General features: G+C 40.6%; 2 protein-coding genes across 2 annotated transcripts in view; both read right to left on the bottom strand.

The window, feature by feature from the left end:
- The window catches only part of LOC113419491 (sodium channel protein type 5 subunit alpha-like), a 140,364-nt gene that overhangs the window by 42,594 nt on the left and 81,888 nt on the right, over positions 1 to 15,882 (bottom strand). The gene's annotated exons all lie outside the window — the stretch shown is intronic.
- LOC113419492 (sodium channel protein type 5 subunit alpha-like) overlaps positions 1 to 15,882 on the bottom strand; it is a 59,166-nt gene that overhangs the window by 37,304 nt on the left and 5,980 nt on the right. The window contains exons 3-9 of the mRNA XM_087947814.1: positions 15,629 to 15,720; positions 14,156 to 14,365; positions 12,664 to 12,727; positions 9,983 to 10,124; positions 5,050 to 5,247; positions 3,245 to 3,400; positions 900 to 1,298 (exon numbers count right to left, since the gene is read on the bottom strand). Coding sequence (XP_087803940.1) covers positions 900 to 1,298; positions 3,245 to 3,400; positions 5,050 to 5,247; positions 9,983 to 10,124; positions 12,664 to 12,727; positions 14,156 to 14,365; positions 15,629 to 15,720 — 1,261 coding nt within the window. The remainder of the gene's footprint in view (positions 1 to 899; positions 1,299 to 3,244; positions 3,401 to 5,049; positions 5,248 to 9,982; positions 10,125 to 12,663; positions 12,728 to 14,155; positions 14,366 to 15,628; positions 15,721 to 15,882) is intronic.

Raw genomic sequence — 15,882 nt, 5'->3', positions numbered from 1 at the left:
CCTTATCACCCATCCCCTCCCACTTGTGACTGTATGAACTGTAACTTTGTTGCTTGTAGCCTTGCAATCTATATTGACTATTTCCTAGTATGATTTTTGCTTACGGTACCCTATGACTATCATTAAGTGTTGTACCTTGTGATTCTTGACTCTTGACGAATGTATCTTTTCTTTTTATGTACACTGAGAGCATTTGCACCAAGACAAATTCCTTGTGTGTCCAATTACACTTGGCCAATAAAGAATTTAATTCTATTCTATTCTATTCTATTCTATTCTATTCTATTCTATTCTATTCTATTCTATTCTATTCTATTCTTCATTCCAGTATCTAATCTAATCTATTCTATTCTTATCCCTTATTCTATTCTATTCTATTCTATTTGATTCCATTCCATTCCATTCCATTGCATTCTATTCTATTCGATTCGATTCTGTTCTGTTCTGTTCTGTTCTGTTCTATTCCATTCCATTCCATGCCATTCCATTCCATTCTATTCTATTCTATTTTACTACATTCTATTCTATTCTATTCTATTCTGTTCTGTTCTGTTCTGTTCTGTTCCGTTCCGTTCCGTTCCGTTCCATTCCATTCTATTCTATTCTATTCTTCATTCCAGTATCTAATCTAATCTATTCTATTCTTATCCCTTATTCTATTCTATTCTGTTCTGTTCTGTTCTGTTCTGTTCTATTCCATTCCATTCTATTCTATTCTATTCTATTTTACTACATTCTATTCTATTCTATTCTTCATTCCAGTATCTAATCTAATCTATTCTATTCTTATCCCTTATTCTATTCTATTCTATTCTATTCTATTCTATTCTATTCTATTCTATTCTCTAAAGCATAGCCTCGCATGAAAGAGCAAATAATTGCTAATATTTTCAACTCACTTGGCTGCTCATTCTAGGATTTTCCATCACAGGGGGAAGCAACATGCCTTCTCCTGAAAGAGATTCCATGTTCAAAGACCTCATTCCACCAGGTCCCACCATGGAGATCATCCCGTTGCAATCATCTCCAGCATTCCATCTATTGGACTGCATGTAGTTAGGAGTAGCCGGATGTGATCCATAGCTGGGTTGACTTTGGATGCTTGGACGCCTTACTATACGTGTAGGCAAAGCACAGCCACGTTGGAGCTCCATCTCCCCAACACTGTTGGATTCATCATCCCCAAATTCAGCCTTGGATCCAGTCTCTTTCCCTGATAGGTGGAAACTGAAGATACTCCCGTGACTTGGCCTCCGCTTTGATGGGTTTGAAGAAGGCCCACAACCATAGCTGAAGATCTGCAGGGAACAAGGAGGGGAGAAACGAAATGCAACACAATATTGGCATACGTTGGTTTCTATCAGCTAGGGAAGTTCTTCAAATAAATAAATTACTGGTAAAGGAGAATATGAGTTTGGTTGCAGATAGTCCACTAGCACTTGTTGTTAGTTAGTTTGGTAATGAAATGCCTGCAAGAAAACAACCAAGCTCAGAGGGTACCAAGGACCCCACAAATAAAATTACAGACTGCAAAATGCAGCATAAATATGTCTTAGGCTCCCCTTCAATAAATAATGTTATTCATGATTTATTTCTTCAACTTACTTTGGGGACATATCTATAGAGATTCTCAATCATTCAGGTCACGTTTATCCCAATGTTGCTTTTCCAAAAATCAATGGACTTTTTTGATTTTTTCCTTTGAAGACATCTCACTTCTCATCCAAATGACTCTTCTGATCTTCAGTTGAACTGAAGAAGCTTCTTGACTGAGAAGCAAAACATTTTCAAGAAAAAAAAAACAACTGGGAAAGTTCAGTTGCTTTTTAAAAAAGCACTGTTGCAAGAAATGTCCATCAGGGTTCAGTTCCAAGTGGGAAGAAAGACACTGGAAACTTGGAGGCTGCTTGGAAGGATGGTTTAATGGTGAAGCAACACCACCAAGCACGTGTGATTCTGGGTAGATGACCACATGGAAGAGATGGAGAGAGAGAGAGACAGAGGCACAGAGAGAGATTTATACTCTTTCTTGGGCTTTGAATTGGAGCTTCCTGTTCCTGTGACAAGGGCAGGTAGCTTATTGGTTGCTGTAGGGGTCATGTGCAAATCCTAGGAGTTTGTTTGAGATAAGTCTGGTTAAACCGGGGGTTGATTTAATGTCCCCAGGTGATTTCGCAATGCAGCGAGCCCTGCTGTTAGATGGGTAGAGGGCTAATCCTATCATGTCACAAGGGCCATGTTTTAATCCCATCACCTTGGAACTGAAATGGGGAGGAGGGCACGGAACTGCTTTGTTTTTAAAAGCATGTTTCTCCTTTTCTCATCCAGAGAGGTATAATATTCAGCCTTTTTAATATTTCCTATAATATTTCATTGTTCTAGGAGAGGAATGGGTGCTAACTTTCTACAGCACCATTGGCACAACCATGATCTGGATGATTGAGAATCTCCATAGATGCTTTCACAGAAAAAAAAAATCAAGGAAGTCCAATTTCCATTTGGAAAAAACACCTTTAGGATTACTTTGGGGAACATGGCGATGGATAATTTTTTTTTTATTTTATTTTTTACAAAAAACACATATCAGTTTGCACAATATGGTTGGACTACTTTTTTAGGTCACAGAAAAAGATATTGAAAGTCACTTTTTGAAGTAAATTTACCAAAAACTTCCATGCAAGAGTTTTTAGTCAGCAACTAGTGATTACAAATTGCATACTGGAATCAAGTTTTCTCAATCGGTACATTTTCCCCCCCACAATTTAAGCTTCCAGTTTTGCAAGAGCGTTTTTTCAAAAGTTAAAAGGGTATTAGGGATAGTCCTCAAATTACAGCGACAGTTGAGCTGAAAATTTCTGTTGCTAGGTGAAACAGTTGTTAAGGGAGTTTTACCCTATTGTACAACCTTCTTTGCCACAGTTGTTTAGTGAATCACTGCAGTTGTTAAGTTAGCAATGTGATTGTTAAGTGAATCTGGCTCCCCTATGGACTTTGCCTGTCAGAAGGTCACAAAAGAGGACCACATGATCCTGGGACACTGTGACCGCCATAAACATGAATCACTTGCCACACATCTCAGTTTTGATCACATGACCAAGGGGATTCTGCAACAGTCATAAGTGTGAAAAATGATCATAAGTCACTTTTTTCAGTGCCGTTTTAAGTTCGAACAGTCACTAAATGAACTGTTGTTAAGTTGAGGACTACCTGTATCGTATATAAGCAAAACCTAACGCTAATGTACTGTTTTCCGATGGCTGTCATTTGATGCTGGCCCCGAATCTTCCATTCCTAAGGACAGTTTCTTCCTTCGGTTGCTTCGTTCTTTGTCTTCCTTGGATGCTGGAGACACTTCAAAGGAGCTAAGAGACATGCTGTCATTTTCTTTGGCATTTAATTCCTAGATTGTAGAAAGAGTGAAAGGGAACTATGTAATTCTATTTTCACATACATTTTTTAAAGATCACTATTTATACCGATAACTTCCCAGTTACAGCTGCTGGTTTACCTTGCCTGTCTAAAAGACTCCCAAAGTCATTGTAGTCTTTTCTCAATTGTAAAATGTTTAATATTCTTCTTTTAGGACTGCAGAAAAAAACAATTACTACTAACCTGCCTTCCATGGAGGACCTATATACTGCACGAGTCAAAAAGAGGGCTGTGAAAATATCTACAGATCCCTCACATCCCGGACATAAACTGTTTCAACTTCTACCCTCAAACAATGTTATAGGGCACTGCACACCAGAACAACTAGACACAAGGACAGTTTTGTCACAAATGCCATCACTCTGCTAAACAAATAATTCCCTCAGCACTGTCCAACTATTTACTAAGTCTGCATTACTATCACTATTAATCTTCTCATCCCTCCTTATCACCCATCCCCTCCCACTTGTGACTGTATGGCTGTAACTTTGTCGCTTGTATCCTTACAATATTTTTTATTGACTGTTTCCTAGTATGATTTGATTGCTTATTGTACTCTATGACTATTAAGCTGATTGCTTATTGTACCCTATGACTATTATTAAGTATTATTACCTTATGATTCTTGATTCTTGATGGATGTATCTTTTCTTTTTATGTACACTGAGAGCATTTGCACCAAGACAAATTCCTTGTGAGTCCAATCACACTTGGCCAATAAAGAATTCTATTCTATTCTATTTTAAAAATATATCTGGTATATTGTTGCAAATCCAAACCAGATAACCTTCAAAAGCATAACAGAACAGTAGTTCTCCATCTCCTTCCCTAGCATTGTCTCCAAATATATTCATTTATTTGAAATTTTCATCCTATCTTTCCTACAGGAAGTTCCAGGCCATATACAAAATGTTCCTTCCTTGCTAATCTGAGCCACTTCCTTCTTTTTTTTTTTTCTGGCACACATAGATATGGTATATATTCTTGGTCTCACTTTCTCGTAAGGTAGGCTCTAGATTTTGCTACCTCTATCAGAATTTCCTATAAATAAATCTCCTTTCTGTTGTAGACACCAAACTTACTTTAACTAGTCAAGCCAGATGGTCTTATAAAAGTGTTGCATAAGAATCATGGAGGCTCAGTGGTCAAAATGCATATTGCAGGCAACTCTGCATTCCTACTGCCTGGAGTTCAATCCTGACCATCTCAAGGCTGACTCAACCTTCCAATCTTTCTGAGGTCGGTAAAATGAGATTGTTGGGGGCAATAGGCTAACTCTGTAAAAACCGCTTAGAGAGGGCTGTAAAGAAGCTAGGAAGCGGTATACAAATCTAAGCGCTATTGCTATCATTGCTATACAAGCCCAGGGGAGCCTGCAAACAGAGGAGGGTAGAGATCATTTAAAAAGTCAACATGGCAGCCATGAACATACAATTGAAGCCCCTCCCTATTTTCTGCATATCATGAAACATGTAAAAATGGGATTACATGTTTGTAACCAACATCTTAACTTTTTGGACCTTCTCTGCGCAGGTTTATCTTGTCTGACACAAGCAGAGAGTTGTAATGACACGATGTTCTTTTAGTCGTTTTAATGAAAGCAACCAGACTTGTAGGCACCTCTTGTTCTTTTTTTAGCATTTCCATGGTTTCTCGAAATTTTCTCTCTTTGGCCTCTGTTTCAGCAATAGTGGCCTTGCTCTGTTCTTCATAAGCCATGGTGACCACAGCTAGGATTAGATTGACCAGATAAAACGAGCCCAGAAAAATGACCAGCACGAAAAACAGCATGTAGATCTTCCCAGATACTCTTAGTGTCTGAAATTAGAAGAATATATTAACCAACTGTGAGAAGTTTTATATCAAACTATATTATTCTTTATACTGTTTCTATCTTCCCTTAAAACATTAACAGAATCTAGTATGGTCTGAGAACCAGCATCTCCACTAGGTAATTGACAATCAAGCTGAAAGAAGTAAAAAATAGCAAATGGAGAGAAATCCTTTACCCAAACTTCCTCAAGACCAAATCTTTTCTTAAAAACCTCCAGTGATGGAGTACCAGAGGTGGAATTCAGCAGGTTCTGATGGTTCTGGAGAACCAGTAGCAGAAATTTTGAGTAGTTCGGAGAACCGGCAAATACCACCTCTGACTGGCCCTGCCCCATCTATTCTCTGCCTCCCATTGAGTCCCAGCTCATCGGCTGGGTCTTCTTTTGTTGCCCTGGACAGGAGAATGGAGCTGGAAAGCAGGTTAGTGGGGTGGGGAGGGAGGGAGGATTTTGCAGTAACCTTCCCCTGCCATGCTCACTGCCACGCCCACCAACCTACGTCACACCCACCAAGCCAGATCCACAGAACCAGGAGTAAAAAAAAAAATTTGAATCCCACCACTGTGGAGCACCTGCAATTTCTGGAGGAAAGCCATTCTGCTGATTGGTTGGTCTCACTGTCAGGAAATCTCTCCTTAATTCTAGGTTGGATTTCTCTTTCCAGCTCTTACTTCTTGTCCTGCCCTCAGGCGCTTCAATTTCAACCATTCCCTCCCAGTTATTCCTACTCTAGAGCTGTGTGGTATTATATCAGTGGAAACACACACTCTGCTAAGGGGTCTAATCGTTTTGATAAATGTGCAATCAAGATTTATAGTGGATTGAGAAATCAGCAATCTGGGAATCTTTTTTAATATTGGGGATTAAATGTTATAATTAACATCTTGAAATAACAATGGCTGGAGAGACATTAATAAAGTTTTAGCCCCTTTATTCAATCAGAATAGGAATAGGATTAGCTCTATAGGCCCTGCTGTACTGTCTCAGCATTGGGGGCAGTAGGACACTGAACATCAAGGAATACAGTGCGTGAAGATTATATTCTCTACAGGATCCTTATCCAAGATGCAAAGTTTATTCTAGTTACCCAGCTAAAGCAAGCAAGCAATTATATTTGTACATCTCTCTCTAAGGGAGATGGGTGGGTTTTAAATTTTGATAATAAATATTGGGTAGCAGAGATATTGGAAGATGCTGAAGGCAAAGATTGATTTTATTCAATCAGAATTGAGCTGGAAGGGACTTTGGAGGTCTTCTAGTCCAACCCCTGCTGAAGCAGTAGTCTCTATACCATTTCAGACAAGTGGTTGTCTTGTCTTTAAAAACCTCCAGTGATGAAGCAGCTACAATTTCTGGAGTCAATTACTTCCACTGGTTCATTGTTGTCACTGTCAGGAAATTTCTCCTTAGTTCTAAGTTGCTTCTCTCCTTGATTAGTTTCCATCTGTTGCTTCTTGTCCTGCCTTTAGGTGCTTTGGAAAATAAGTTTGTCCCTTCTTCTTTGTGGCAGCCCCTTAAACATTAGAACATGTCACCCCTAGTCCTTTTCTCTCTCTCTAGAATGTCCATATCTAATTCCTGCAACGGTTCTTCATATGTTACTGACAGTGGCCAAGGGATCATTTAATGTTGCATGGGAGAAGACAAAGGGCCAGCCCTTCTGCATTTTGCTAAGAAAGCCACATGGCTGGACAAGCAAAGGGTGTGACAATAGGAAGTCACTTGATTAGGTCAACTGGGTTAAACTGTGGATCAACCTCAGGAAAACGGCAACCTAGAAAGTCTCGTTGTCCTTATGAAAATGTGTATGTTGCTCAGGAAGACACAATATGAGAAAAACACGGTGAAACAGACTGGTTCTTTTTCAGCACAGAAAAGGGTGTACATTCCTCAGTTGAATGGGATAATAAAGATAAATGAATATTTCAGCTGGATCAGATCATGCATTCTCTCCCAGCAGTGTAATGTGCTGTGCATTGTTGGTAGCCTATGGTACTTTAACAAAACACTTCTGGAGTATTTCTGAGTGGAGGGGGGTTGGTTTTGTACAAGAACTCTGGATTAAATTCATTTGTTCTACTTATTTTAGGCCATTTTTTCCATTTCAAAAGTCCCTCGGTTGTCTTATGGCCTGTCAGTCTTACAGGGTTGCTGTTACTGTGAGAGAGAAAAATTGAGAAAGGAATGCTATATTCACTGTCTTGTGATAGATGAATGAATGAATGAACGAATGAATGAATGAATGAATGAATGAACCAACCGACCGACCGACCAACCAACCAACCAACCAACCAACCAACCAACCAACCAACCAACCAGTATGGTCTTGTGTTTAAGGCACTAGGCTAGAAATCAGAGATGGTAAGTTCTAGTCCTGCCTTAGGCACAAAAGTCAACTGGGTGATTTTGGGCCAATCACCAGGAGATGGTGAGTTCTAGTTTCACCTTAGGCATGAAAACTCGCTTGGTAACTTTCAACCAATCCCCAGGAGAAGGTGAGTTCTAATCCTGCCTCAGGCACAAAAGTCAGCTGTGTGATTTTGGTCCAATCACTCTGTCTCAACCCAACCCACCTCACAGGGTTGTTGTTGTTGGGAAAATAGGAAGAAGAAGGAGATATATTCCCTTCTTGGGGTTGTTTATAAAAATAATAATAAAGCTGATATGTAAATAAATAAAATGACTTTGGGATGATTAATTACAGCTTTGTAGCCCTGCCTGGTGAACGGATGACAAATGGCTGGGCCTATTGATTAATGCCCTGTTCCTTAAGCGGAGAGGTAAGTCCACCCATCTCTTTTGCGACACCCCAAATCTGTAGGCAGTCTAACAGTAGGACTGACCCAAGCTATCCTACATCTTGACCAACTTGAGGTGTTCAAAGTCAGGGATACCAAAAACTGTGCAATGAACATCAGATTATATGTAGAATCTTTGCTCAACATTCTGTCAACTAAAAAGAGACTCCTTTGGTCTTTTTAGCTACCAGAAAAAGGGAGTGGGGGAAAACAAGGCATTCTTGAAATGCCTAGATAACCAACTCAGTAACCCAAAATTGTTGGAGCATAAGAAGGTTGTTGGAGAGCATGATGGATGACTCTTGGAAACTGATGTGTCCTATTGGAGAAGTCACATCCAGGGTGTGGGGGAAAGACCAGGGTCAAGGGGGAAATGTATGATGTGATTTAGTATTGGCTGCACCCAGCCACGCACCAACATGGCAATTTCTAATAAACCAATTTACTTTTTCTGAGATGCGGCTAGAGAATGAGAGGGGGATTTGTTGGAGCCCTGACACATTCTTTCTAAGACTCCAAAATAAGAGGAACTGGGCAAAAGTACAAGTTGTAGACCCCAAACATTTTTTTCCATTAAAATTTTCAGAGTATTTCCCACAATTTAACATTGCCTACATGCCTATCCACTTCTCAAGCTGCAGGGATCCCTCTAATCTGTGGGAGATTCCCAAGCATGGATCCATTGACTCCACGTAGTTTAATCTGTTTATCATCATTCCCAGGATGAGATCAGACTGGGGAAAAGAGTTTTCAGCTTGTGGCGTGAACCTAGTGGCACTTCAGGCTGCAGGAGGTCATCATAATTAAAATTACTTCCCTGTGCTAAAAATATTCATGCTGCCATCTTTAGTTACTTTAGGATGCTTGGGGGACCAAAGACAGGATGTAAACATTTTATTAAATCAGTAAATAAACTCTGCAATCAGGTCAAAAAAAGAACAAACACCAGCAGCCAAGCAGGGAACTAAGCAATAGGTTTTTATCAGGCAGAATAGTTGTGTGCGTGGAGAGAGCTTTGTATGAGTAAATGCCTATGGAGATTCTCAATCATCAAGGTCATGGTTGTCCCAGAGATGCTTTTCCAAAAGACCACACCTAGAATACTGCATCCAGTTTGGGTCACCACACTATAAAAAAAGATGTTGAGACTCCAGAAAGAGTGCAGAGAAGAGCAACCAGGATGATTAGGGGACAGGAGACTAAAACATATGAAGAACGGTTACAGGGACTGGGCATGGATAGTCTAGTGAAGAGAAGGACCAGGGGAGACAAGATAGCAGTCTTCCAATATTTGAGGGGCTGCCACAGAAATGAAGGGGTCAAGCTATTTTCCAAGGCACCCGAAGGTCAGACAAGGAATAATGGATGGAAACTGAACAAGGAGAGATTTAATCTGGAAATAAGGAGGAATTTTCTGACAGTGAGCACAATCAACCAAGGGAACAGAAGTTGCCTTCGGAAGTTGTGGGAGCGCCATCACTGGAAGCTTTCAAGATGAAACTGGACTGCCATCTGTCATAAATAATGTAGGGTCTCCTGCTTGGGTGAGGGTAGATGACTCTGTTATAAATCTAAATCTAAAAGGAACTGGACTTTCCTGTTGTTGTTTTTCCTTGAAAACAGGCCTCTCAGCAGTCCCAAGGAGGTTCCACATCCATTTGCACTGTGATTCAGATGACTCTGAGGATACAGGTGGCCTTAATGACTCTCAGAGTGCAAATAACCACATGGCTGCAAAGAAAATGAATTTTTCTAATTTTCTACCAGAACTGAAAGAACCTTCTTGAATGAGAAGTGAAACCTTTTCAAGGAAAAAGAAGAAGAAATTCCAGTTGCCTCCTGGAAAAGCACATTGGCGACTTTGCGTGCTGCAAAGCAACTTCAGCAAGCTGCGGAAAACTAAAACAAGAGCTACATACACACCTGTTGGTAGAGGCGTTCCCAGTAATCTTGCGTCATGAGGCGAAACAAGGAGAGGAAAGCCCAACCAAAAGTATCAAAGCTGGTGAAGCCAAAATCAGGATTATCTCCGACTTTCAGGCACACGTATTGTGGTGGGCAGGACCTTTAAAAAGACAGTGTTCTCACTTAAACCAGAGTGCAGGTAGTCCTCACTTAATGACTGTAATTGGGACCAGCAAGTCTATCTCTAAGTCTATCTCTAAGGTCATTAAGAGATTAGTCTGCTTGTAACAATGGCAGTTCTGACAACACCCAATTGCTGTTGTTCAATGAATCCCATGTGGTCGTTAAGTGAGGACCTACAGGGATCCAAGCTATTTCTGGAAAATGCCTCCAGTTCCATTCCCCTCCCCCCCATCAAAGTTACCCTAAATGTGAAGTCACACCAGCTAAGAAAAAAAAACCTGCTAACTGAACTTCCTAAGTGAAAATAATGTATTTTGCTATAAATGTTTTTTTATGTTCTTGTTTATGCATGTATAGCCCATGGGATACTGCGAAAGTCTTCATCTGCTCAACTTTTGATTCACTAGATTTGACTTTTATTTTATTTTATTTAGTTTAGATTGTCAAGCATGTATGAGAAAACAAGTATAAGTATGAACATAACATATAAACATATAAGTATAAACAGGTATAAGTATATCCATAATAAATGAATATGAATAAATGGGAACAGTGGGACAGGGACGGTAGACATGCTGGCGCGCTTATGCACGCCTCCTTACAGACCTCTTAGGAATGGAGTGAGGTCCACGGTAGACAGTTTAAGGTTAAAGTTTTTGGGGCTTGAGGATGTAACAGCGAAGTCAGGCAGGGAATTCCAGGCATTGACCATTCTGTTGCTGAAGTCGTATTTTCTGCAATCGAATTTGGTGCAGTTTACTTTGAGTTTGTATCTATTGTTTGCCCATGTGTTATTGCGGTGGAAGCTGAAGTACTCATTGACACGTAGGATGTTGTAGCAGACAATTTTGTGTACTAAGCTTAGAACAGACCATATGGGGTGTAGTTCTAGTTTGTCTAGGTCCAATATTTCAAGCCTGGTGGCTTAAGGTATTCTATTGCAAGCTAAGGAGTTGAGTACTCTTCTCGTGAAATACCTCTGGACTCGCTCAATTGTATTAATGTCTGTTATACAGTGTGGATAAGTACCTTTTTTTGTATTTACGTAAGTAAGCGTTTTGGCTTTGAGGCCTATGGGGGAAGATGCTAGTCCTCATATTTCTCTTACAACCCTTTGAATTAGAGACTCCTATGTAGGATGGCTTTCAGCACCAAACTAAAGGTGGGAAGGTAGTTTGTTTGGGAAGTTAAAACTTACATCATCTAGGATTTTAAGATTTACTTTTTCCTGGCTTTCCTGACTATTGTAATCAGCAGTTTTATTTGTCCTTTCTTGGTATTTTATTTTTTTCATTGTTAACTGCTCTCTCGTCATGGTCCAATTGCAGAATTCAAATTTAATGAGTACGGGGTAGTCCTCGATTTACACCCATTCATTTAGTTAGTAACCAATCAAAGTTACAACAGCATTGAAAAAAAAGTGACTTATGCCTATTTTTCATTCTTACGACCATTATGTGATGACCTGGGGCATGGCACAAAGGCAACACATACATAAGTAAGAAAAGTCCCTTTAATACCTCCAACTTTGCCCCAATGTCCAGGTTACCTTCGGCTGGAGAAAAAACTCTTCCCAAAAGAGTCTTTAAGTGGAGGAAATTCAGTCCGAAAGCAAAGTACATATAAACTGTAAATAAAAATCCACACAAACCACGCTGCAGCACTTAACTGGACAGGGCAGGATAAGGAATTGCAGACTTCAAAGGCCAACAAATCACACACAGTTGGGAAAACGCCAGGAACTCAGATAAGCCTCGACAATAAAAGATAACTCACAATTTGCTTCCAACAACTTTGCTGTGTGTAGCTTCCCTTTTTAAAAACTGTGTTCCCAGCTGCAGCTAATGAAGAGAATCAGGGCCCTTTCCTTCCCCATAAGCCACGCAACTCAAGTTGCTCCCTTCTCCATTCCTCCCTGCGTGCCCTAGGATTAAGAGGGGCTGGACCGGGGTCTTCCTTTGAATTCCCTCTCCCTTGCTCTACCTCTTCTCTGCTCTGCCCAGCTGGACTTTGCCCTTCCTTAGTTTCTTCCACAGCCAACACCCTCCAAATCAGATTCCGACAGGGGCATGACACATTGCAGCCATCCCCATTATCACATGATCAAAATTCAGATGCTTGGCAATTGATATGTATTTATGATGGTCGCCATGTCTCCCGGGGTCATGTGATCCCCTTTTACAACCCTCCAAGAAGCAAAGTCAATGGGGAAGCCCAGATTCACTTAACAACCCTGTGATGAACTCAACAGCGGAGTGATTCACTTAACAAAGGTGGCAAGACAGGTCATAAAACAGAACATCACTCACTTAACAGCTGTTTTTGCTTAGCAATGGAAATTTTGTGCTCAGCTGCGGTCATAGGACGAGGACTGCCTGTGGCCACAGCAGGAGCAATAGGGGAAAAAAATTCTCCAGATTCTTATCCTGTTGAAATGCAGCCTCTGTCAGCCATCCGGAGCTTTTCAATCAAGGGGGAAATTTTCAAATGGGCAAATAACAGCTCGAGCCACTTACCCTCCATCTGAACCATTGCGACACAGCAAAAAGTCTTCAGTGCCATTTTTCAATTGGTAATTTTCTGCAAAATCAGAAAGACCAGCTCTATCAATAATAAATAACAGCTCCTTGGGCACATAGTTTTTGATCGTCAAAACAATAGGATCAAACAAATCAGCCCTGTTTCCCCAAACTTTCTTCCATTCCATCTCTTCTGAAGCATCTTTCTCTTAATATTCAGTCAAAAACACATCTTTGTCCCTCTTTCTTGCATATGTTACATTTTTAAATCCGAAATCACTAATGTGCATTTATGCAGGAATCAGGGGTGGGATTCAACCGGTGTTACGATCGGTTCAGTGACTACGTTTTGCTTTGCGCACATGTGCGTCAGATTCACGTTGCGCGCATGTGTAAAAAAACCTTTAGCTGTGCCGCCTGGACAGCTGAAAAGTGCTGCGCGCAGGTGCACAGCATTTGAAAAGTCTCTTTTTTTTCCTGCTTTTTCAACCTCAGCTGTGCCGCGCAAAGCAGCTGAGGTTGAAAAAGCAGGAAATAAAGGACAGGTAAGAGTCTGGGTGGGCAGGTAGGCCAAACAGCAGCAAACAGAGAACCGGTTCGGTGTCTGTTCCTCTTCAGAGCTACCGGTTCTATAGAGCTGGGCAGAACCAGTAGCATCCCACCCCTGGCAGGAATGTAGTTTTCAGCAGCATGCTCTGAATGAAACCCTTTTTTTCCTTAAGAACAAGTACATCATTTTAAATAAAAAGAGTAAGACAGCCTCCAGCCAATCTCCCTACATCCTGAAGTTTTCTAAGTCCCAAATATGGGATTGAATCCTTACTGTCTCATTCATAGAATAGAATGTAGTAAAATAGAATGGAATGGAATGGAATGGAATGGAATGGAATAGAATAGAATAGAATAGAATAGAATAGAATAGAATAGAATAGAATAGAATAGAATAGAATAGAATAGAATAGAATAGAATAGAATAGAATAGAATGTAGTAAAATAGAATAGAATGGAATGGAATGGAGTAGAGTAGAATAGAGTAGAATAGAATAGAATAGAATAGAATAGAATAGAATAGAATAGAATAGAATAGAATAGAATAGAATAGAATGGAGTAGAGTAGAATAGAGTAGAATAGAATAGAATAGAATAGAATAGAATAGAATAGAATAGAATAGAATAGAATAGAATAGAATAGAATAGAATAGAATAGAATAGAATAGAATTCCTTATTGGCCAAGTGTGATTGGACACACAAGGAATTTGTCTTGGTGCAAATGCTCTCAGTGTACATAAAAAGAAAAGATACATTTGTCAAGAGTTGAGAATCGTCAGGTACAACACTTAATAATAGTAATAGGGTATAATAAGCAATCAAATCTTACTAGGAAACAGTTCTAGGATATTTCCCCTCCCCACTTTCCTTACATAGCCCAAAGAGGAGGCCGAAATATGCAATGAATTAATCTTAATGGCAGGTGCTGAGGTATCTTACCTTTAGAGTTGATGAAAATCTCATAAGAAATGTTACTTATGCTCTGATTGATAAATTCCGTATAGTTCCTGACACATTTCTGTTTCAGATGTCCCTTGAAGAGTTGGAGGCCAATGAGGGCGAAGACGCTCAAGCAGAAAACAGTCAAGATCATCACGTCTGTGAGTTTCTTCACCGACTGGATCAAAGCTCCAACAATGACCTTCAGGCCTTCAGAGAATGAAAGAAAGGCCAAGATCGTAAGAACTGGAGAACATCAGTGCTAGTGACGTGGCCTAGTTTGGGTAATGAAACAAGAAAGCAAGAAAGCAACCAAGCCCGCAGGACCCCTCAGGCCTGGACCCCTTTAATCTCAGTATAAAACAGATGTTGAGACTAGAGGTGGGATTCAATTTTTTTTTACTACCGGTTCTGTGGACGTGGCTTGGTGGGCGTGGCAGGGGGAGGATACTGTAAAATCTCCACTCAGAGGTGGGATTTGCCAAATCTCCGAATTACTCAAAATTTCCGCTACTGGTTCTCCAGAACTGGTCAGAACCTGCTGAATACCCACCTCTGGTTGAGACTCTAGAAACAGTGCAGTGAAGAGAAACAAAGATGATAAAGGGGCTGGAGGCAAAAACATATGAAGAATGGTTGCAGCAATTGGGTATGTCTAGTCCAGGGGTGTCAAACTCGATTTCATTGAGGGCCGCATCAGGGTTGTGCATGACCAACCATGGAGGGCGTGACCAAGGTGGGCACGGCCAGCTCAAAGTCACTGATGTTGGGGAGCTCCTGTGATGGCCAAGTGCTAAGGCAGGACTCTCCCTCACTCTCATTATAATCTCCTTTCTTCCTTCCTTTTCTTCTTTTTTCTTTTCTTGCTCTCTTCCCACCTTTCCTTTTTCCTTTGCCTTTCCTCTTTCCCTTCCTCCTTTCCTGTCCCTTCTTGCATGCTCAAATGCAAAAGGGGAAACATTTTTCCCCCTTTTGTTTTGTTTTTAGTCTGTTTTGCTAGCCCTCTGCCAGTGCTGCTTCATAGACCAGATCTAAGCACCCCACGGGTTGGATCTGGCCCACAGGCCTTGAGTTGGATACCCTGGTCTAGTCTATTGACAAGAAGGACCAGGGGAGACATGATAGCAGTGTTCCAATAGCTCAAGAGCTACCACAAAGAAGAGGGGGTGGTCACCCTATTCTTCAAAGCGCCCAAAGACAGGACAAGAAGCAATGGTTGGAAACTAATCAAGGAGAGAAGTAATCTAGAACTAAGGAGACATTTCCTGACAGAGCAATTAATTATCTTCAGGAGTTGTGGGTGCTCCAACACTGGAGCTTTTTAAGAAGAGATTGAATAACTATTTGTATGAAATGGTATAGCATATAATACTTGAGCTGGGGGGTTGGACTAGAAGACCTCCAAGGTCCCTCCCAACTCTTGATATTTTGTTATTCTTATCACCATGAGAAATTATTCCAAAAATTTCATACCTGGGACAATGGAAATGGTTTTCAAAGCCCTCAACACTCGGAACATCCGAAGAACAGAGACATTTCCCAGTTCAATAAACTCTCCTATATACCTGTAACATCAACATAGGGTAAATGTCAGTGTTAGGGTCCACTCTGCCTCTGGAAGAGGGGGTTGATTCTGGCTTTGCTTAAACCCCCATTAAACATCACCAGTCAGTGGGAAGAAACATCTATCAGGAATTGAGCAGATTCAATCTCTGCCTAGTCCAGCA

The sequence above is a fragment of the Notechis scutatus genome, chromosome Z, assembly GCF_049901735.1.
Source record: "Notechis scutatus isolate UNSWTSFEM ecotype Mainland chromosome Z, rNotScu1.2, whole genome shotgun sequence".
Classification (NCBI taxonomy): Eukaryota; Metazoa; Chordata; class Lepidosauria; order Squamata; family Elapidae; genus Notechis; species Notechis scutatus.
Note: the sequence above shows the minus strand (reverse complement) of the source record. Positions and strands in the feature narration are given on the sequence as shown.